The sequence below is a fragment of the Ambystoma mexicanum genome, chromosome 6p (assembly GCF_040938575.1).
Source record: "Ambystoma mexicanum isolate Mex_15411 chromosome 6p, UKY_AmexF1_1, whole genome shotgun sequence".
Lineage (NCBI taxonomy): Eukaryota > Metazoa > Chordata > Amphibia > Caudata > Ambystomatidae > Ambystoma > Ambystoma mexicanum.
In genome coordinates, this window is record NC_090935.1 from 714,256,331 (window position 1) to 714,280,488 (window position 24,158).

Sequence of the window (24,158 nt, forward strand, 5' to 3'; positions counted from 1 at the left end):
TGCATGGAGTGTTGTGATCTGAATGTGTTCCATGGGGAGCAGTTGGAGAAGGAGAGCTGGCTTTCAAGGACGTGCCGGTGTTTCTGCTGTACTACTTACTAATAAACCCATAGTAACTTACCTGCTGGCTCAGGTGTGTTGATGAACAATACTACATTGTTACACTGGCGACGAGGATGGGATCCTGTCATGGAGGGGATAGCAGTGGATCAGGACACCGCCCTCCAAGTGTCCATGTCCTGGGTAGCAGCCAGCAGAGCAGCTCTGGTTTCCGGACCGGAGTTTGCTGTTCCAACAGGCCGGGTGGTGTTGAACCAAGTGGTTCCTGATACGGTGGACCAGGAGCCTGGACAGCCTGGAGCGCCCAACTGTGTCTCCTCAGCCTGCAGCGGGAGCTTCAAAGTGCAGTTGCTCTTGGGTCCAGTGCTGAGTGTGGGAGCAGGTAGGGAGCTTTGGGCATTGCTAGTGCCAAGTATTTTTTTTAGAGGCGCACTAGGCAATATCCTCTGGTGGCAGAGTTTCATCCCAGCAGGCAGAGTGGTGCTGGAAAAGGTGTTCCTCGATTGTGGGAACGGGGCCCGGATGTTTTAGGGTCCCATCTACTGCCTCGGTGAGAAACGAGTGCTGACATCTTGCCTACTTTGCGGGGGTGGCACAGGAGCCTCCCTTCCAGGAGATGTTCAGGAGAAGTGTACGGTGTTCGGAATCGCTGGTGTAGCTGGAGGCCAGGTGGTCCAGTTCAGCGAGGAATAGGAGGAAGAGCATTGTGATCGTGGTCCGATGAGAAAGGGCACCGCGTGTTTGGCGGACTTCTGCCGGGTGCTCCAACAGTAGTGGATGGAGTGTCCGCGGCATGGGAAGCACTGGTGTGGAAGTTCCAGTGCGCTGTGTCCCCGAACTGGCCTCTCATACGCCTGGCGTTGGAGATATGATCGCTGTGGTGCTGATTACAGAGTGATGACGTCAGCGTGTCATCAAGGGGTGTCCCAGCCCGGTCACGCTGGAATGTAGAGTGTCTTTGGAATGCGTTCCGTGCTTGTGGCTCAGGGAACGTGCTAGCGTCGTTCCTTCTGTTGCCGGAAGGGAGCCTTGTCGGTCCGGCAACTGTGGCAAAAGTAAACATGGTCTTGTTAAGGAGATTCTAGACCTGGAGATGCACACCCCTGTAATGGGATGTGCGAGCATCGCCCTGGGGTGCGCAATGACTGTCAGTTGCTGCGTGCATTGGTAATTTCGCAAGCGGTGGTGTTCTCGGCTAATGGAGAACAAAGAGCATTATTCGGTGCCTGCGCCCGAGGAGGGGAGGATACCTTGCCTGAGGTCTATATTTGTATTGCAGATTTCCCAGGTCCTTCGAGGAGTTGGCCGTTGGACCATCGTGGCCCGAAGCCAAGGAGGACGTTCTCTTTTATGGCGGAACATGCTTCTATGAAATAGGACCTAATCGTGTCAGGCCAGTATGTGTGGTGTGTTGTGGCCTGTCGGTGTTCTCTCCAGTGTATGTGTTATGGGCCTGTGTGCATGAGTGTGTTCCTATCGTGGCCCGTTGTGTGCATGGTAAATATTGAAATTGATTTTTGTGATGCTGTTAATATTTTTCCTTTCAGGTGGGGTCGTAATCCTTGGGATGTGGACTCGGGGGTGGGATATGGACTCGCGGGTGGTCGGGGCTCAGGGGGATTGTGAAGCTCATGTTTCAAAGTGGGAACATGGATATGCAGCGTTGTACTATTTCAGCGCTTACGTCTTTCAGGATGATGGTGACATACCTTGTACCAATTTGGTTTTATTTGCTATGCTGTTTAGAGTTGAATTCATTATCTGTGAGTCTTTTGTCTTGTGGCATCGTGTGGAATGGGGTGTAATCACTGTGGTAGCCTAGTTGGTGCTGGGGGGGTCCCACATTAAGGGGGTGGTGTGCCGTTTGGTAAAGTTTTTCCTTGGCAGGGGCTAGGGGTCCCGTGGTGTAGAGTTGTGCTGTATTTTGCAGGTACTAGGGGTCCCGTGTGTGCATAGAGGAGAATTGTGCAGGGCAGGGGCTTGGGGTCCTGTGGTGTTGAGGTGTGGTGTCTAGGTTGTACTGTGTAAAGGGGGTCCTTCCGATCCTTTCAGTGAGTTTAGGTACCGTTGTTTCACAGGGACTAGAGTTGTAGAATACTTTTCAGGTTTGGTTGAGGTTAGAGGTAATGTGTTCTCTGTATTTAGAGTGTTTTGGGACTGATGTTGTTAGTTTTGCTTGTTGTTGCTCTTTTGAGTTGGGTTAGTGCCCGGGGGTGGCAGTCCTGGTGCCCTGTGGTGCAGACCAGGGTGGAAGGATGTAGGTGCACTGAAAGTTTCTGATTGTTTTGTAGTGTATCCGTTTTGGGAGCGCTGGGGTGTGGCAGGCCCTAGGTTTCAATGGGCAGCTTGAAACAGGTGGGGTGCTTGTTTTTATTGTTTTTGTTCCTCGAGTTGTATTTCCAGTTCAGTTGAAGAGAGGTGCAGCCCTTACTACATGTCGATGGGTTCCTCTTTTGTGAGAGTTTTAGTGAACGGAGTGGAGTTAAGGTGGTGTTGGTTGGATCTGTGTTCCTATTGGGATGTTGTCGTAGAGCGCGTTTATTTTTCATCTATTTAGTGCTTTCAGGGTTTTATTAGTGTGGAGTGAGTTTTCAGTGTGCCTTTGTGCCTTTATGGTAGTGTAGAGTGATTATGCCCAATTGTTGGCCTTGGTGTGTGAATGGGTTTCATTTGGACCGTTTCCTGGGGTTGGGACTCGTGTCCATTTGGGCTTGGGTGTTGCTGGCGCAGGTACGTGGTGGCCACGCATATTTGTATCAGTATAGTGTAGGATGGTACTGTGTGTGTTGGAATGTACTAAGAGTGTACCAATGGTTGGAGCTTTCCTATTATCTGAAATGCAGGGAGGGAGAAGTGTTATAATGTATGTCTCCCTTCCATTCCATTTACCTCCCCTGGTGTGGTAATGTTAGTGTGGAATGCAGTGATGTCACTGTGCATGGAGTGTTGTGATCTGAATATGTGTTCCATAAGAACAGTTGGAGAAGGAGAGCTGGCTGGCAAGGATGTGCCTGTGTTTCTGCTGTACTACTTACTAATAAACCCATAGTAACTTAACTGCTGGCTCAGGTGTGTTGATGAACAATACTACATTGTTACACTATGCCCTCTACCTTCTGCAAGCACTACTGCTTGGATGCCGGCTCCAGGTAGGACGCAGCATTTGGTCAGGCAGTGTTAAGGGACTAGTTTCCTTAGGAGAGCACTCACCACCCTGGGGCTGCATTCAGTTCTACTCACCGATACAGTATGAAGGGAAGGAAAGGGGACTGGGTGTAGGAGTAATTATAAGTTACTCCCTGTATTGACTAACATACTCCTAGTCCATAGTCCCCTTTCCTCCATACGTCCCACCATCCTGCCCCCCCCCAAATAAAACTGGTGTCATTAGGCCATGTTAATATTGTTGATGCGTCCAAGGGGACTGAGGAGTGGCGCCGATGGGCGAAGTCAGGGGAGCGCATGCCCCTGCGCGCACCTAAATTTAAAGGGGAAGATTATTTTTCTGGTGAAAAAGGTTCAGTCTCCCGTCCCTACTGAGGGACACCCATACAGTATGGAGGAGCAGGGACTATGGACTAGGAGTATGTTAGTCACTACGGTGAGCAACTTACTTTCTACCCATAGAGCTTGATAGTCCAGGCCGCTACAGCGAACCTTAAAACCCTTCTTTCCCATCTTTGCCCCCTGATAAGGAGAGCAAGAGATTGGACGAATGTATGTGGGAAAATTGTCAGCTCTTCGTGCTGGTGCATCAATGCCTCTTGTGCTTTGGCCAAGATCTCTTTTGGCCTGTGGTCGGCCATGGTGGAGTCGTCTGAGCACATGAGTGAAGGCAAAATGTGAAAGGGTTTTGAGGCCCTTATTCAGGACAGCAAAGAAGCCTTCCGTCAAATACTGCAATTTGTTCTAGATACTGTAGACTGCGCAGCAAGAGCAATGGCAGTGAGCACTGTCTTGAGCAGATTTTCTTCATTGAGGACATCAGGGTTTGCTACTCCAGAATCTTCTGGATATGCCCTTCAATGGCATGAACTTCTTTGGCACCAAATCTGATGAGTCATTGCAGAAGTTCCAAGCATCTAAATCTACTGCCAGGACGCTGAGGCTAAGTCCAGCAACAACAACCTGCGAGGCTGGCGGGAAGGGGGAGAGGTTTTTGGCCCTTCTGCCCATAGAGGTAGAGATCATGCACCATCGGACAGGCAAGGGCAGCAACGTCGATACAGGTGTAGAGGCTGGGGTGTACCTAGAAGAGGGGCTTCCACCTCCACTGTTCCCTATGCAATCCCTAGAGTGAAGCCTCTCTGAAGTGGACTTCTGCCATCTGTCCCTTGTGGGAGGGAGAATAGCCCTGTTTAGCAAGGAATGGAAGAACACCTCAGCAGCCTGGGCATTACAAGTCATAAAGCAGGGATACTGCCTCCAATAGAGCTTTTACCCTTTTTAAACAAGGCAGGGATTGGTACTCAACCTACCTTCTGATGCCAAAGATAGACAAAGGTCTGAGACCTATCCTGGATCTGCAGCTTCTTAACTTGTCCTTGCACAAGGACAAGTTCAAGATGGTCACTGTGGCACAGATCCTCCAGGCCCCAGACTTGAACGACTGGCTAGTCTCCCTGGATCTCCAGGAGGTTTACTTCCATGTGGCTCTCCACAAGTGATATTGGATGTACCTGACATTCAAAGTGGCGGAACTGCCACTTACAGTGCAAAGTCCTCCCATTTGTACTTTCTTCGGCACCAAGGGTGTTCACCATGCTGTTAGCAGTAGTGGGGGCTCGCCTCAGGAGGGAAGTCATTGATGACTTTCTCCACCTGGACGACTGGCTCGTCCAAACCCGCGAACCAGACCTAGCGTCGGCACACCTATACTAGTGGTGCCGCCTATTGCACAGCTTGAACTTCCCTCTGAACGTCAAGAAGCCTCAGGTATTGCTGTACCAGTTCCGCTGATTATTTTGGTGCGATCTTGGACTCTCGCCTGGGTAGAGGTGTCCTGCCCGGGGGCCCAGTGTGGAACCTCTAAAAGATGGTGCAGGTTTTCCAACCGCAGACAGGTGTTATCAGATAAACCTCCCTACTCGGTTTTCCCGAAGGAGACTGTGCAGTTGAGTCCGACCATCCTTCCTCCTCAAGGTAGTCTGATTTTCCTCTCTCAAAAGTTCCACCTTCCTGTCTTTTTTTTACTCTGCTTCCCCCTTCCAAGGTAGAGGAACAATTCCAGAGCAGGAAAGGTGGCTAGCCTTTTGTTGGTTTCACTGATGCTTCTGATGGCAGGGCTGTGTCAAATCAGACACTGTCAAGGTAGATCATCCTCTGCAATCTCGGAATGCTATGCTCTGTCTGGTAAGGATGTACTTCAGGGTCTCTGGGCACATTCTACCATAGGATTGGCTGTCATCTGAGCTCTGCAGCATGAGGTCCCTGTTCTGGACAATTGCCAGGCAGCTACATGGGCTAATTTGCACACATTGCTAAACATTACTGCTTGGATTCTCAGTCTGGTCAGGGCGCTTGTGGTGGCAGGACTGTCCTCCAGAGTTTTCTGGCCTAAGGTGATGTCCTTGCTCTTCTCCCTCTACAAGATCTACAAACTACTATGAGAGCCTATCAAAGATTGAGGAATCAATGGGAGGAAGTCATTGATTAGAAAAACAAATGACTGAAATCTCAGTAATGTTCTTTCTGATGGATGTTCCTTCAACAGCGTCCTCATCGCACTCCCAACCTACCCCGCTTAGTGGATAGCTTAGACACATTGCTTCTGTGGTCTCTCCGCTGACAGTGCTAGGGGGAAAAATGGTGGCACTAAGGTCACAGGCTGCAGCACCTCAATATATACTGGCCCAACATCTTATCTGGCGTAGGACACATACGGGTGTCGGGTAGAGCCTTGCTGCACCCTGGCGGCAAACGTTTTCTGAAAAGGAGCTGCTCTGAAAGACAGATCGCAAAGATGAGAAATCTGTGAGAGGAACTGTTAGGCAGAATCCTGTGCAGTGCCCTTAGGGACCACTGCACACAATTAAGACTACAAGTGGTAATACAAGTTCACCTTTGGTACAAGCCTGTACTACTATGTTAAAGTGGTAGCAGTAGTGGAGCAGCCAGGCTTATCTCAAAAGTATATGAGCAGTAGCACATAGAGGTAGAGATTACACAAAGGCACCACAATTACTGTGACTCAAGCAAACACTGACTCAAGGTTTCAGGTAAAAAATAGAAGTACATTTATTTTTAAACCATTTGTTATAAACGCAGCACTTCTTTTAATTCAGAAAACACACATAAAATACACTACAACCAACCAATTCACTTGATACAGTATAACTCAAGGTAAGTACCCTATGTTTTAACGGACCGGTGTTGTGAAACAAAAGACGTTACAGGGAATACATATGCGATTACTGTCAAAGTTATGACAGTTCGGTCTTACTAAAGATACGCGTATCCGTGGCAAGAAATGTTACTGATGCCAAAAACACACTTAGCACCTGAGTTAACCGGACAGAGTTGGGGGTAAAAATCATAGGCAATACTTTTGTCAGGGCAGACCGAATTAGAGAAAACTCGTTGACAGAAATTCAGGAGTCAATAGGCCGGATCCAGTGCCAAGTGAAACTGAGTTCCTGTTGTCAAGGATCACACAGTCGGACAGTTCAAGATTCAACGTTGCCAGGAGTACTTAGATATTGTCAACAGAGGAAGCAAAAGTTTTAAGAAGGAGGGACGACCAGGGCAAGCCTTGGAGGAGGAAAGAAGGGATTCACCCTAATTCCTCAAGCAGAACACAGTACCTTATTCGATAAAGAAGCTGGTGCCATGGCAGTTGTTCCTGGTAGTTTCCTGCAGACCCACGGTTCCTGGAGCTTCGGTACAAAGGAGGACGTCTGGAGGGGTCTGCACCACACAGGGATGAAACCGGCAGCAGCGATGGTGAATAAAAGGTGCACTCCTAAAAAAACAGGAGAGGCTCTTTAGATGGCTATCAGGACCACTACAGCAGTGTGCAGCGATTTCGACCACAAAGAGGATCCTCTGGCTGTGGAAGGTGAGCTGATTATCCCCACCAGGCTCAAGGGAAGAAGACTCCGGACTGGATCTTCTCTGTTCATTGAAGGGTAGATGGCTCAGGACTGCAGCAGGGCTTCACTGGGACAGGATAATTGCAGCAGCCGTCGTTCTCTCCGCTTCCCTTCGGTTCCTTGTAGTTCAAGTGGCGACTCTGCTTCTAGCCCAAGAGTCCTGCCTTTTATGCGAAAATCCCCCATTCACACAGCCTGGCTGTCAATCACACAGCAGGGGGGTTGTCCAGCCCGGACAACCACCTCAGCCAAGCATGGCAAAGTGCGACCTGGGTTTCCTAGGATACCCTGTGCAGGGGGTGACTACACCCTTCCTCACATTCAGCCCACCTAGACACCCAGGCGCCTAGAGGAGGGTTTCTTGGCAGAAGCCCGCGAAAAGACAGTGAACAAAGAATGCTTGCCGCGCAAAGTAAAGTATTTGGTCAAGCGGGTTTATTTTCGAGGCTAATATAATAGCCTACAACAATACCACGTTTATATAGTATAATCGCAGTAGAAATGTTAGGGTAGATACCACTGCCACCAGCCAAGTCTAAATGTTAAAAGAGCGAAACAATGCTCTAGGAGGTACAGATAAAAAGGGTTAAGGATTAACCCTTCCCAGTACTCCATGTAAGATGGGGTGTACTGGATCTGTGGTTATTTGACTAACTAAAGTAAATGGCAACTTTACCCTTTTCTGGGGGACTGTAGTCCGCCTCAAAAATGGAGTCGGTGGGAAGTCTAAAAGACAACCCTGTGTCACTGCACTGAAGGTGCTGTGTAACACATAAAAGAAGGGGGCTACTGAAGTGGTGTACTCCAGAGTCCACAATCACAAAAGCAGATTAAATACACATGGCAAAACACATGTAAGAGTGGAAAATAGAGGGACACTCTGACCAAGTGAAAAAATAAACTCCAGAATCCAGCAAAGCTGCTGGGGGACTCACTAGGTAAGGGAAATTAGCCATTGAATGAGAATTCTCCCTAACAGGAACATCCTACAGAAAGAACCTTACCAAGACGTAAGCAATTTGTTCCTTACAACCATGACCTTTTTTAAATATAGAACTCCAGATCGAACACTTGCTTTTGGAGAGATGGCAAGCAATTAATTTTTAACTAACTGGCTAACAGATTAGTTCATAAAGTCTTGGAACATCAGTGTTGCAGAAAGAGGGGAAACCGCTTATGTCCCTTAGTGTCGCCTTTTACTTAATGCAGAGATTTTGGTTCTGCAACCTGCTGTTAGAGGAGGTAACCCCAAGTGCTTTAGTAAAAGAAAAAAATGAATATTGGGTTTAGTTCTCAGTCATGAAATTCAAGTATATTTTGCCTGTTCTCAGAGATGCAGTAAGGTAGGACAATTATTTTACATACATAAACATTTCTCTTTTAGATGAAGCTACAACATTATTTCGTGCTACCACCCTAGCAAGCACCCTTATGGAGCAATATATGAAAGCTACAGCCACACCGTTTGTTCAGCATGCTTTGAAGGACTCCATTTTAAAGATCATGGAAAGCAAGCAATCTTGTGAGGTAGGAAAAGGCACAGTTTTGTTAGAATAATTTACTGAGATAATGATTTAAATGAATAAAAACTTTGTCGTTGTTCTTTTACCAGGTCATTTGCATTTGTTTTGTATGCAGAAAGTCCTTATTCTTGTCCTTTCTCTTTCCTTTTTTTTTGTTGTATTATTTTGTGTTTGTAGGTATTTGTTTGAATCAAAGAATAAGCTCTGTTATCCTGCATTGGATTGTTCATGTTTTGTTATGTGTAAGCAATATTATCTATATCATGCCCTGTTTTGAAGCGCTACACTTGATTAGGTTTGGAAAGCTTCACTGTTTTATCTTCTGCTACACCATGCCATGTTTTAGGCTTTAGAAACATGTTGTGTAATGTCTGCTGGGATACATGTGTTATTTTCCCAAAGCTAAATGCATTCTAATTGGAATCTACCTGAGTTCTACTGTGTGTTCTCATTCACTCATTTTGGGGGGGGAGAATATGATGTTGATTTCCTTTTATATTAGCTGGTTAGGTCATGTTACATTGTGTTGAGATTTCGTTATAATGTTGCCTTTGAAGCAGCTGTAACACCCTAAACATGCCCTAAACAAAACAGAAGGTAGACCTGGAAATCTAATTGGTTACCTAGACCACCACCCTTGTTTTGACTGAACCTTCGCATTATGCAGTCTATTATCAGAGCACAGTAACTTCAGCCAAGGGTGTGAAGGCTATTCAATAGCTGGATTATGTAAATAAACTCCCTTAAGCAACCAGCCTCAGCCTAAAAGTATTCCTGCCTCACACACACCAATATAACCATTACCTTAAATGCCCTAGCAGGATTTCGGGACCTTCAGGAAACCCAGACCGGGGTCTCTGCTCTCAGGGAAACTGTGGTCCACATCACCCCCTGCCCCCTCAGTTAAATGTCCCCATGTTCCCATCCAGCTTTCCCATCTATAGAATGTGGCTGTTCAGGGATTAGGGGAGTAAGTAAGCAGGGCTTTTCACGCTGTGTTTTCTTGACCATGGATTCTACATGACTTGGCTCACCATGACACTGTGGAAGGTTCAAAGGTCTGACTACTGCCAAAGCCCTAGACGCTCTTTGTGTCCTTAATCACTTTGCACAAGCTTACGGTTTTGGTAACTCTGACCTAAATGAATGAGGAAACCAAAAATGTGAGCGTTATTTTTCACTCACTTTTCCAGGTGCTTTTGGAAACTTGGCAAATTTTGATTTATGACCTACATACCCTCCCAAATATTGTTGAGGTTTGTGGTATGTGTGAGGCGTCGGAGATGTGAAGTAGACGGCTGTATAGAGTTTGTTCACAAGTAACCATTTTGTTAAATTATATGGGTGTGACATAAACCTCAGTTTCCCTAACCTAACAAGGAATTCCCTGCTTATGAGACTAAAGGAAAACAATCTAACATGAAAAGGTATTTATCCCTCACACTTATGCATACAACCAAATTACACAGGTATCAGATGGCGGTTTAAACTCAACAAAATAATAATCAAATTCACATATATACTTTATAACCGTATATCCTTATAACCAGGGTCGTTTCCCCTTCCAGGATTCAAGTAGGATTTTCCAGCTCAAAATGTCAGCCAGTAAAGTTCTTTAAAATAATCCAGTTCTGCTTCATGGGTAATAAAAGGTTCCTCTCAATAACCAAGTTTTGTATCCCACACAAAGTTGCTTCACTTCTTGATGTTTTCAGTTGGCACTTGGATTGTCCCACTGGCAAATAAGATACAGCACTATTCAAGATGATTGTCAAACTCTAGCTTAATAAACCAAGAAACCTGATCTTCTCCAGCATGGGGTCTGGCATGGATTCACATGCTCATGAATATTCCCCGTCGTCAGGCTGGGAATCCTCGGTAAAGAAAAAACCAGTATCAGTTTCGTTTCTGATCTGTCTTTCGTAGTAGTAACCAATCACTGGTCTCTGCGTCATACTGACCACAGCCAATGACTGCCCTCTACCTAAGCACCGCCTTTGGCAGCCATCTTCAGATTTTTACCGCACGTTCATGTGTTGGGATCCTCGTGCTATTGCTCTCGAGCGTTAGTGCTATTTTTTCACGTTTTTTGCTCAAAAACTTCGTTTTTTCGGTCAAAAGAGCCTCAAGCTCCACCGACTCTCCATCCGATCAACGGGGACCCGTGTCGAATTCGTCTGCGCCCCTCAAGGGTGAAGATTTCGTCGAGCTACGCTTTTGGAGGACTCCAGAAGCTTCTCAGGCCCGGACATGGCCCAGGAGAAGGGAAGCTCGACGCCCGGAAAGCTGTTCAGGGTCTGCCCTGGATGCCAGCTGCAGAACGTCTTTAAGGAGGACGAACACTCATTTTGTCTCTACTGCTTACATGAGGACAAGACGCACGTGGAGAAGGACTGTGCGTTTTGCGGCAATATGTCGGAGCGGACCATGAAGGACCGCCATCAACGTCTCGCCAACTGGCTGGAAGGGAAGAGCCCGTCAGGCGAGAAGAAGAGGAAGAAATCCGAGCGGTCTTCTAAGACCTTTGAGGACGCCCCGGCGACGGGGGTCCAACACAAGGCCAAGCACCGCGAGTCCGCTGGCACCGGGAGCGGCGAACGGTCGGGCTCTACGGGCGCCAGGCAGGGCGCACCCTCCCCGGCACCTTCAGCCACGAGCCAACGCTCTGGGTCGGGTAAGAGGAAGGGCGAGCACCCGGCAAAGCTCCTGGAGAGGCCCCGGTCGAGCTCGAAGGCCCCATCGGAGGGGGAGCGAGGCAGTGTCCCCCCCCTCAAGGATAAGGCGGTGAGCGCACCTAAGGTGGTGAAGGCCTTAATCCATCCGGCCAAGCCCTCTATCGATACTGTCGCGGCGACCCTGGCTCAGCCTGTGGAGGCTACACCAGTGGTGGCGACCTCGGGGCTCAGAGTCTCCCTGCCACCTCGGAGGGAGTCCTCTTTTGTGCCCATCGATAGGACCCCCGTGAAATTCCCGGCGGGGAAGAAAAAGGGGGGGCAGGGCGTCGTCGTAGATTCGGCTTCAACCTCGGAGGAAGAGCTGATCGAGGTCTTAAGCCACGGCCTTGGCGTGGAAGAAGACCGGCCCGTCGGGATGGATCCCGACGCAGGTGACGACGACATCGTCGAGGGTGCCGACGGGGCCCCTGATCGCCTGTCGGATTCCCCTCTGCCAGCGCCGCAAGACAACTCGGCGGCCATTTTGTTGGCTATACAGTCCTTGTGCTCAGAGATAAGGACGAGACTGCCGTTGCCGACGGAGGAACCTCTCCCGTCGGGGGATCCTGAGCCGGGACCTTCTGGTGTTCCCCCGCCCAAGAAAAGAAGGATTCACCCTCCACCTCCTTTTCAGCCGTCGCGCACCGTCCAACCCTCCTCCCCGTCCACCCGAGGGGATGATACGGGGACTGACACGGCAGCGCAGGTACGGACGACGAGGATCTACCGTCGTCACCTCCCACCAGGGCTTCTCCGCCCGACGAGATTGGTTCGTTCCACTCCATGATCGCCAGGGCATCCGAGCTTTTCCAACTCTGCCCTGAGGAGAAGAAAAAGAAAGGATTCCTTTATCAACGGCGCGAGGCCAAGAGGAAGACGGTCCTCGCGGTGCCTCTGCTGGACGACATTTGGGATGAGGGCCTCGCCCTCCTCAAGAACCCTTCCACTACGCCAGCTAGAAGAGACCGGTACGAGAAGAAGTACCGGGTCCCGGACGCGGCCCCCCTGTGCCTCTGGGCGCAGCCTACCCCGGACTCCGTCGTCTCCGCGGCGGCCAGGAAGAAAGCGGGGGGGGTGCGGCTTCCACATCGACTTCCCCACCGGACGGCGAGGGAAAGAAATTGGACTCTATGGGACGCAGGGTCATCTCGTCTGCAGCGACGACGATTAAAGCGGCCAACGCCTTGGCTATCGTGGCCCGCTACGACAGGGAGCTATGGTACAAACTGGCTCCCCTGCTGGACTTCCTACCGGACGACAAGAGGGCGGATGCCCTGGAGATCCTACAGGAAGGTGAGGTGGCGTCGGACCACGCCATCACTATTGCGACGGACATCGCCGACACTGGGTTTCGCCAGTTGGGCAACGGCGTGTGCCTTAGGCGGTGTGGATGGCTCAAGGCTACGGACTTCCGTCAAGACGTACAGACCAGAGTCCTGGACATGCCGTTCGATGGGAACAACCTGTTTGGGAAAACAGTGGACGATTCCCTTCAGGCCATTAAAGCGGACACTGAGACGGCCCGGGCCCTTGGGGTTCTGCAGCAACGACGGACGCCCTTTCGGAGCAGCGGAGGCAAGGGCGCCTCGAAAGGTTCCGGCGGCGGTTTCTCCACCTACCGTCAAGCGGCCCGCTCGTCGTCTCAGGAGGCCTACAGAGGACGAGGCAAGTCTGGCGGACCCCGCCGTCGTCGCCAAGGAGGTCAAGGCGGCAAAGCCTCGTCGAAACAGGATTGAACCGTCCGTGGGGTCGGGCCCCCACCGATGCACCCCGGTGGGAGGCCGGCTGGCGAGCTTCGTCAGCGTGTGGGAGTCCATCTCCACCGACAGTTGGGTGCTGGACGCCTTAGCCCGGGGCCACGCGCTCGAGTTTCAAAGAAGGTGCCCGCGCGTCCCCCCCGTGGCCAGGAAAGAGCTTCACGTCCCTCAGCTTCTCCTGGAGGTAAGGGCGATGCTCAGGAAGGGCGCCATCGAACTCGTCCCAAAGAGGCTTTGGGGCTCCGGAGTTTACTCGAGATACTTCCTCGTGAAGAAGAAGACGGGAGGATGGCGCCCCATCCTGGACCTGCGACGTCTGAACAAATTCATCAAGGCGCAGAAGTTCCGGATGGTCACCCTCCAGCACGTCCTGGGTCAGCTGGAGGAAGGAGACTTCCTGTCGTCGTTGGATTTGGAGGATGCCTACTTCCATATACCCATCCTAAAGGGGCACCGAAAATTCCTCAGGTTTGTGGTCCAAGGGCGTCGCTACCAGTTCAAAGCCCTCCCCTTCGGACTACGGTCGGCACCCAGGGTATTCACCAAGTGCCTTGCACCGGTGGCGGCGCAGCTGCGCCGCGAGGGATCCACGTCTACCCCTACCTGGACGACTGGCTCATCCGAGCCAAGACGAGGGAGCTCGCCGTGGAGCACACGGCAAGGACCGTCCAACTTCTCACGGACCTGGGATTCTCCGTGAACTACGCCAAGTCCCACCTGGTACCCGCGCAAAATGCACTGTTTCTGGGAGCGAAGCTCGACACAGTGTCCCTTCTGGCCTCCCCGTCGGAGGAAAGGACCAGGTCCATCCTGGGCAAGGTACAGCGGATGTTGGCTTCCGACGCGGCCAAGGTGAGGTCCATCAAGTCCCTCCTCGGAATGATGTCTTCTTGCATCTACCTCATTCCCATGTGCAGGCTCCGGATGCGCCCGTTGCAGGAGTTCCTGGACGCGCGCTGGATCCAAACGACAGGCGGCTTCGAGGAGAGGATCACACTCGACGAGAGTTTCCGCCGAGCGGTCCGGTGGTGGGGCACCCACGCGCATCTGACGGCGGGCATGGACTTCCAGACCCCAGACCACCAGGAGACAGTGACCACGGATGCCTCCCTGGAAGGGTGGGGAGCGCACACCGAAAATCTGCACGCGAGAGGCCTTTGGCTCCCGACGGAGAAGTCCCTCCATATCAACATCCTGGAGCTCCGTGCAGTGTTCTGGGCCCTCAGGTCCTTCCTTCCGTCCCTCAAGGGCAAGGTGGTGAGGATCTTCACCGACAACACCACCACCATGTTTTACATCAGGAAACAGGGCGGAACCAGGTCCCCAGCACTGTCCAAGGAGGCGCAGGACCTGTGGCATTGGGCCGTCGCTCAAAGGATGTTTCTGGTGCTGTTTCATCTGGCAGGGATAAAAAACACCATCGCCGACTCACTCAGCAGGGAGCTGCTCTCGTGCCACGAGTGGGAACTACGGCAGGATCTAGTGGATCGCCTCTTCCGCCGGTGGGGCACACCCCAGATCGACCTGTTCACGACGGCGATGAACTCCAAGTGCCGGAGGTTCGCCAGCAGGTTTCCCCAGGCGAGGAGCATGGGCGATGCTTTCTCGTTCCCCTGGGAGGGCCTGTTCCTCTACGCGTTCCCTCCTTTGCCACTGCTAATCCGGCTCGTCAACCAGCTCAAGAGGTCACGGTGCAGGATGATCCTAGTCGCACCTGCGTGGCCGAGGCAGATATGGTTCCCGGACCTTCTGGACTTGTCAGCGTCCCCGCCAATCAAGCTGCCGGTGGACGCGGATCTACTCTCCAGGGAAGGAGGCGCCATCCTCCACCACGACCCGAAATTGCTGAACTTGCAGGCCTGGCTCCTGCAGCGCTAGAGTTTGGAGGATACGACATACCGGCCGACTGCAGAGAGGTTCTTGCAAAGGCTAGGGCGTCCTCGACTCTTAAATGCTACGGACACAAATGGAAGAGGTTCTCTGTCTGGTGCCACGCACAGAAGATTAACCCTCTACGGATTACGGCTCCTCAGGTACTGCCGTACCTGCTGACGCTGGCCAAAGCTGGTCTGGCACACGCGTCCATCAAGATTCATCTTGCTGCGATCTCCAGATACACCAGAACCACGGGGCGGACGTCCTTGTGGTCTCATCGTCTGGTGAAAGAGTTCATGAAGGGACTGTTCAGATCGTTCCCGCCGGTGAAGGCTCCGGCCCCGGCGTGGGAGCTCAACGTGGTGCTGACCAAGCTCATGGGACCTCCGTTCGAGCCTCTGCACTCGGCCCCGTTGAAGTTTCTGTCGTGGAAAACAGCGTTTCTTGTGGCCATCACCTCCGCACGACGGGTGGGCGAGATCCAGGCCCTTTCCTGCAAGGCCCCGTACTTGACTTTTCACGACACGAGGGTAGTGCTCAGGACGCACCCCTCCTTCATGCCCAAGGTGCCGTCGGACTTCCATCTCAACGAACCCTTGGTGTTGCCTGTGTTCTTCCCGTCGCCTTCGTCGCCGGCTGAGAGGACTTTGCACTCGCCGGATGTGGCTAGAGCGCTGAAGTTCTACGTGGACCGCACGAAGTGTTTTCGGAAGACGTCACAACTCTTTGTGAACTTTGGACCTGTCAATCAGGGGAAGGCTCTCTCGAAGGCTTCCATTTCCAGATGGCTCTCCGGCTGTATCATGTACTGTCATCGGTTGGCAAACCGACCGCTGCCTGGCCGTCCGAGAGCCCATTCCACCAGAGCGATCGCAGCTACCACGGCGTTCCTTTCTGGTGTGCCCCTGCTGGACATATGTAGGGCTGCTACGTGGAGGTCGACGCACACCTTCACGAAATTCTACTGCGTCGATCGGGATTCCAGGGAGGAGTCCAGGGTCGGCCAAGCAGTGCTGCGCAACCTGTTCGCCTAAGGTGAGCCTGGTGAGGAGGTAAGATGCTTAATGTTGAGTTTGATGTGATGCTTAATGTTGAGCCTTTGCCACCTCCCGTGGTTGTGCATGTGTGTACTGCTATGTATTCTTTATTCATGAGCATGTGAATCCATGCCAGACCCCATGCTGGAGAAGGAACAAGTTACTTACCTGTAACTGTTCTCCAGCATGGGTCTTGCATGGATTCACATGCGAACCCTCCCGCCTACCCCTCTGCGGCTCTTCACTTGGTCATACTGCCACTTCACGTGCTTCCAAATCTGAAGATGGCTGCCAGAGGCGGTGCTTAGGTAGAGGGCAGTCATTGGCTGTGGTCAGTATGACGCAGAGACCAGTGATTGGTTACTACTACGAAAGACAGATCAGAAACGAAACTGATACTGGTTTTTTCTTTACCGAGGATTCCCAGCCTGACGACGGGGAATATTCATGAGCATGTGAATCCATGCCAGACCCATGCTGGAGAACAACAGTTACAGGTAAGTAACTTGTTCCTTCAGAGATGCTTGTATCTGCTTAGATTCACATGCGCCCGCCCTTCCTCCCCTCTGAGAGAAGGCGCATAGATGCTTGTAGTCTTATCTATCTGCTTGGATAATCTGTACTCGCGCTACTCATGCTACCTCATGTTAGAAAAAATACAATCCGAGTGTCCTACACGCGTGAGGGATCATGGGTACAGTGAACGTCACACTAGGGATAATATTACTGGCACGTCCTAGGTCGACGCCCATTTTTGAGTTTCGAAAATCAAACTGCACAGCATATGAATCTAAGCAGATACAAGCATCAGAAATACGATTACGGTGAGTAATGTATCCCATATCCATCGGTCAAGTTATAAAAAATATATATATGCAAATATATCAATCAAAAAATCAATATTATCCACAAAATTACCCATCATGGTTATGCATTTGTGACCATGTCGGGCAAGCACATGCATTACGCAACATTAACAATTCCAAAATATGTCCATCATGTGTAAAGCATAAATCGAAAAATATGTATATTCACATCATAATATACATTACCCAAAATCCAGTCACGAGACGTTCGTGACAATAATCACGGAGTAGATAAAACATAAAAAGGAAAAGAAAGAGATATACAAATGTAATAAATGCTATAAATGGTCATTCAATTCAGATATTAATGTATGATTAATGTTTGAAGGGCTATCTATGTAATAAATGCTATAAATGGTCATTCAATTCAGATATTGATGTATATTAATGTTTGAAGGGCTATCTAAGGCAGCCTCACTGACCTGTGGGTCGTGCTGTTACTGCGAATAGCGTGAAGTTCAACAAACGGTGAAAAAACGCGTGATTCCTGAATGCTCGGCTTCAGTATCTATAAAGATATAATCCGTGTTCATTGACCGAAATGATCTCATGAGAGATACACTTTCTTAAAAAGATGATCTTCCGCTGTACTATTAATATGTATGCCTTCTTACTTGTACAAAGAATCCTCTGACTCTGCTGCTGCCGAACGCCTAGGTGACGGTTGCAAAAAGCCGAGCAGGAATTTCTGAAAGTGTAGGAGTTCTGTAATGCCTCTTGTCGATGCTGAGGTGTCCATGTAAACACGGAAACCAGGTCTGTATGGTGAAGTGCTAACTCTAACTGAAGTAGCAAAAATAAACGCTACGAATAGAAAAGTGTGGCGTATATGAATAACGTCAGGCTACAAAAATGTGAATAATTTGGTCAATAATACAGATGCAGCATGTAAGAGTGTGTGCGAATGTCAAGTTACGGACACCCTCATGACTTGTAGATTAACTAGTGCTCATATAGTGCAATGTCATAGTGCGCATCGGCTATTGAAACAAACGAAAAATAAATGCTGCAAAAGTGTACCTGTGCACTAAACGTAATGGGTGTGCAAATCGTGTCAAGAAAACAGAAGGATGGAGACTGAATGGTACTAGAAAACTGTCATAGTAAAGTAATGAAATACATATATCGAAAATCCCTTATATATGTGTCAAGCTTAAATGAAAATCATATTTCAAAATGCCAAAAAATGTTAACCAATGATGAAAAAACAAATAACCTAAAAAATTACCTAAAAAATAAGACATTGATTCACACCAAACTTCCTGGTTTGGAGGTAAAAGTACATCAGGACATTGGAGTTATACTCAGACCACTGGTCTAAGAGACCATTGTGTTTTTCATAAAAAGCAACTTAGGTTCAGCTCTTCATGCATCCTTTCAGGTGCTAGGGATCCCATTCTTTCAATCCACAGGCCTTCCTTCTGAGCTCTGAGAGTTTTCATATGCAAGTTTGTCCCTTGGTCGGTATGACTTCCAGTACAGCAAATTAAGTTGTGCAACTGAAAGTGTCTAGCTACTGCTAAAGTTCTGTTGTTCAATCTAATGCATGATTTGTGCTAATTTATACGGACACATACTTTTCTCGCGGTTTCTCCAACATAATACAGTGTGCAAGGACACTTGATGGTATAAGTCACATTTTCGGAAAGACATGTAGCATGTTGTTTCTGTTTAATTTATTCTCCTGTTCTGGGGTGAGCTATGCAAGGTTCTTTAATTATATTGTTACAGTTCCCACAACTCATAAACGGGTATGTACCCGGATGTTTATCTGGTGATTTCTGTTGGACGATTTATTTGTTCTGAGTGTCAACTAGTAGATTCTGCAAATTATTGCTTTTTTGATATGCGAACACTGGAGGGTTCGCAAAGAGTTCTTTTGTCCTGTTGTCATTCAGTAGTATGTTCCATCTTTTGAGGATGATGTGTTTTAATCAGTCGGCTTTGTATGGAATATTTAGTGACGAAAACCAAATCGGGCCTTTCTCGTTCTTGTTTTTTAGATAACAATTGCATGCGGTCGTGTGCGTTTCTCTTGGCTCGGGCCACTAGGAGATCCTCCTCTGGGTTCTCTCCTGTAGTTTCTTATGAAGTTTGTTCAATTCAATGTCACATTCTATTGGATCGCTTACAATTCTTTAATTCGTAACATTTCACCAAGAGGTAGGTTGCGCAAGATGTAAGGTGGGTGAAAGCTCATTCTATGAAGTAAATTATTCCTGTCGGTAGGTTTTGTGTATAATGTTGTAAAAATTCTTCTTCAATGATTGTCTGTACATCAAGATAGTGAACATTAGGGTTTCCTACTTCCATGGTAAATTGTAACCGACTATCAATGCTATTCAAATAAGCCAAAAAGTTGTTGAGTTCTTCTTGATTGCCTGTCCATACTCAAAAAATATCATCAATATAACGTATCCATTTCTTAAGGTGATCCTTCCAATGCGGGTTATTGATGTGTGTAGTTTCAAAATCGTACTTGAAAGCATTAGCGTATGATGGTGGCTCCCATGGCTGTTCCTGAAAGTTGGCTGTAGTACATTCCATTATATACGAAGCATGAATGAGTAGCAATAAACTTCAATAATAGCATGAGGAATTCCTTGTTCGCTCCTGTCAAACCTGCTTGCAATAACAGTTTCTCAACCGCTTTTTGCCCCAAGTCGTGTGGAATACTTGTATATAGACTGGCTACGTTCTATAGTGAATAGGGTATCATTACAGGTTAGTTCAATTTGATCCAAAATTCGAAGAAAATGGGTGGTGTCCTTTACATGAGTCGATGTTTGTTGTATGATTGGTTGAAGAAAGTGATCTATATATGTCCCTAGTGGTTGCAGAATACTTCCTGTGCCTGCTACTATTGGCCTTCCGGGTGGATTATTTAGCTGTTTATGTATCTTGGGTAAGATGTAGAGATGTGGCATTTTGGGATAAGCTGTCCATAGATATGCCTTTATCGTCTTACTGATCCACTTGTTGTCCAGTGCTGTTTCCAATAATTGTTCCAGATCAGTCTTAATATTCTTGGTTGGATCTTGGGTCAACAATCTATATGTCGCCTGATCTGATAATTGCCTAAAGCACTCTTGATTATACTGCTCAGGGCCCCTCACTCACTTCCTGCCTACCCCAGACACCCTGGAGCCAGAGGCAGGCTTCACTCGTAAACCCCGCCAAAGGCAAAGCGAACAATGGGACCAAACCCAAACATGGTTATTGGGCGCAGAGTAAATCTCAAGAAGGACCTTTCCACAAAGAAATGGCGAAAAAAGAAGACCGGGCCATTTTGACAAAAATGGCACCCTTGGGTGCTGTACTGCAGCTGCAAACGCAGCCTCCAATAAATGCATACCACAGTTATTAAAATGAAACCACTGCCACTTGGTAACCCTTCCAGCACCCATTTGTAAGATAGTGCGTGCTGAGTCTAGAAAGTTAAAAATGTAAGTTAAGTCAATTTCACTTTACTATTCTTGGAAACACTAGTTTATCCAAGAGAAGGTATTTAAACCTTTGGGAAATCTGAAAGACTTCCCTGGGCCACTGCACTGAAGGTGCATCTTTTACCCAATGTAAAAGATGCCTGTGGAGTTTTTCAGAATCCACAACCAAAAGAAACACAACCGGCCAGGTTAATCCTCATCGCGCCTGCATGGGCCAGGGAGATTTGATATGCGATCTTAGTGGAGATGTCAGTTGAGAAGCCCATGTACCTTGGGCACACCAGGCATTGCTGATGCAACAGAACAGCCAGATATGGCCCCGCGGTCCAATATCTCTTCATCAAGACTTGGCTTCTGGACAGCGCAGACACTCACCTAGATTTGCTCTATGAATGTAGGACTATCTTTCTAACAGCGTGTGCCCTTACACACGTCAGACATATGCCAATAAATCGAGGGGTTTTGCCATGTGGTGCAAGTGACACTCCCTAGGCCCAATGGAGGTGTAAGTGGACCACCGATTACTCTATATGCTACATCTGGCCAAGGCAGGGGGCTCTCAAGCATCCCTAAAGGTCCATCCTTTGGTCAGTGAAGAAGGATGGTGAGTGATGCCCACTTCTGAAGGAAGCAGACAATCGAAGCTTGTTTTAAGGGGCTCCTACAGACTTTCCTGTCCTCAGATCTCAACGATCACTGTTCTCCGGCAGAATAACTGACTTGATTCAAGTCCCTAAAAGTCGCAGAGGACCTCCTTTCTTGGACTCGCAGAGATAATGTTATGGTGGGGTGGTGGGGGGACCCTTTTGGCAAACCTGGCCAGAGGTGACACTAGGTACAAACACATTAATGAAAGGCTGGCTTGCTCACTTGAACAAGCTGACAGTGAGTGGTCCCGAGCAGAGACAATTCTGCACGTAAACCTGTCAGCGCTTGTGCAATCAGACTAGCACTGATGTCATTATTGCCTTCAAAACAGGGGGAGACTGTTCTAATCATAATGAACAACACAGTGTCCATGCACTGCATCAACATGAGAGATAGTGTTGGGTCACTCCCCCTTTGCAGAGATGCGATGGAACTCTGGTACTAGGCATCACAGAACAAAGTCTCCTTGTCAGCTATTCACCTAGCTGGTATGAAGAGCACAACGGTGGATGCCCTGAGCAGGCACGGCACAGTCTTCCACGAATGGAAGCTGTGCCAGCAAGTTCTTCTGGAGATCTTCTCCCTCTTCCCTCCGAGGAACACCTCAGGTGTACCCGTTAGCATTCAATGCTAACAGCAAGTGTGAACTCTTCTTCTCCAGGGAATTTTCCTCCACGAGGTGGACTGGGGGATACATTTGTGGTTTGAAATTTTTCACATCTGTATGCTTTTCCACTAATTCCTGCCACCCCCCACAAGTGATCAAGAGGTTGAAGGGGTATGGAGCACCCATGATCCTGACTGCCCCAGATTGGGCCACGAGTAGGCAGCACCCAGACCTCCTGGGCATGCTCCACTGTCCTCTCCGTGTTCCCCAGAAAATAGACCTACCATCCCAAGAGAGTGTCCCGGTTCTTCACCTGAGCGTGGGTACGCACAAACGACACGCCTGGCTTCTGAAAGAGTAGGGATTGGGACCTTCCGAAAGACACAATGGAGGTGTTGCTTTCGCCTAAGACCACCAACAAAGGCTGTGAACTGCTGCCATTGGAAGACATTTTGCAGCTAGTGCAGAACCAGTGACTCTGATTCTTCTTTTCTGTGTGAGACCTGAAATGTTTTGTCATTCCTTTTAGTCCTTGTTTAGTTCAGGTTACGACTGTTAAGGGCTATCTGGCAGCACTGTCCATCTTTAAGCACACTCCTGAACAGGGATTGTTCTTTACGACCCCCATTGTGATACAGTTCCTAAACAGACTAACTGCCCCCTCCCCCACTCCACTCCTCCCCCCAACTCCCACTGTGATGTGGCTGTGTGACTTAATTTTAGTACAAATATTTGTAATTGCATCACCTTTTGAACAGATGCATTTATGCCCCTTGAGCCTCCTCACCTGGAAGACTGACTTCCTCGTAGCAATTTAATCAGCACGTAGAGTCAGCGAACAGCAGACCTTGTTTACAAATCACCCTTCGTAACCTTTTTGAAGGACAAAGTGATGCTTGGGTTACGCCCTTCTTTTCTGACTAAGCTGGTGTCTATCACAATTTATTTACCGGCCTCTTACCCACCTTACCCTTCTAAGGAGGAAAGGCTCCATAGACTTGACCCACAAAGGACATTTTATTTTTTTACGTCACCTGAACTAATCCCTTCAGACTGGAAGAACCAGCTCTTTGTAGGCTGCACTGGCCCAGAGGCTGGCAAGAGAGTGACAAAACAGACAATGTTCAGATGGATCATGCTATGCGTCTTTACATGCTACTCTAGAGCGCCTAAGATTATTCCTGATGGCTTCAGAGTGCATTCACCCAGGGGCGTGGCTGCGAGAGGAGTCCCCGTGAAGGATATTTATCAACGTGGGCTTCCATTCATACGTTTGAAAAACACTATTGCCTGAATACTGTCAGTTCAGGATGCCTGGTTTGACAGAACTGTTAGCCAAGATTGTATGGGAGACTGCACCAGCCTTGTCCTCTTGGCATTAATTGACCCGACCTTTGGTATAAGCATGTACTACACATGTTGGTAGAGTGACTGGGCAGCTAGGCTTATCTCAAGAGGGGTCAATATGAGCTGTAAGGTTGTAACATTTTTACAGTGACAAGTATCCAAATAACACTTGTACTCAAGGTTTCTTGATTAACCCCTTAAGTGCCAGGCTAACATGCAAGTTTATGCAAAAAGGACGAGAATTCTCATCCTTGGCACTTAATTTAATAAGTCTTATTAATTTAACAGTCAGTTTGAATAAGCCTTCTTTAGAAGGGAGCAAATATGTAACACTTAAATATTCTTCAAAATACACATTCTCAATTTCAGTAAATCGGTAGATACCCTTTGAGGATGGCACACAGACACTTCCTATACCGTGAGGTAACTTCAATTGTTAGGACACTGTGAACATTGCTATATCACTGGTACATTCAAAGCAATACTGGATTTGGTGTCAAAAGGAAAAGGTTAGAGGAAGAAACAATAGTTAACAAGTTTCTCAAACAGGTAAGCAATTTTGAACCCCCCGCCACCCAATGCAATGTAGATTAACCCTTTCCCAGCTATATAAGTAAGGTATGTATGACTTTTTTGGAGGGACAGATCAAAACACAAAGTCAGAGGTTAGAAGAATCTATCAGGGAGGCAGGACAGCCGATGTCAATTGAGCAAAGTCTAGTGGAGCTGAAGTTCTTCTTGAAGGTAAGTAAAAAGTTTTGCACAATGTTAGAGAGAGTTTTTGTTGAAGGCAAAATCACTGTTGGGCCACAAGCTGGGAGGCTTGTGAAAGGCAGAGCTGCAGGCAACTCTACAAAAGGCAGTACATGCACGTCTCAACTGAGAGCAAACTACACAGGCAGAGGCAAGTACCCCTTAGTTTACAGTACCTTGGGTCTGAAGAAATTGGTTCCAGCTGGCTTCTGTTCCTTTTGTAGTATGGCAGATCCTGTTGTTCCTGGGCATCAGTCGTGGGGACAAGAGGGAGGATGTCTGGGGACTCCTGCACTACGGTTTGATGGTCGGCAGCAGCAATTGGCAATTTTCAGATCAGCAGCACTTCGCGATTTCAGCTTCTCGCGAATAGCACCACTGCGGTTCTCGGGATACCTTGTGGGCTTTCCTTGCTTCTGGGGTCCAGCAATCTT

At 48.6% G+C, this 24,158-nt stretch overlaps 1 protein-coding gene across 4 annotated transcripts in view; it reads left to right on the plus strand.

Annotated features, from left to right (window-relative positions):
• Positions 1 to 24,158, plus strand: part of RASA1 (RAS p21 protein activator 1) — a 1,760,251-nt gene that overhangs the window by 904,642 nt on the left and 831,451 nt on the right. For all 4 annotated transcript variants that reach the window (XM_069627585.1, XM_069627584.1, XM_069627586.1 and 1 more), the window contains exon 18: positions 8,536 to 8,678. In XM_069627585.1, coding sequence (XP_069483686.1) covers positions 8,536 to 8,678 — 143 coding nt within the window. The remainder of the gene's footprint in view (positions 1 to 8,535; positions 8,679 to 24,158) is intronic.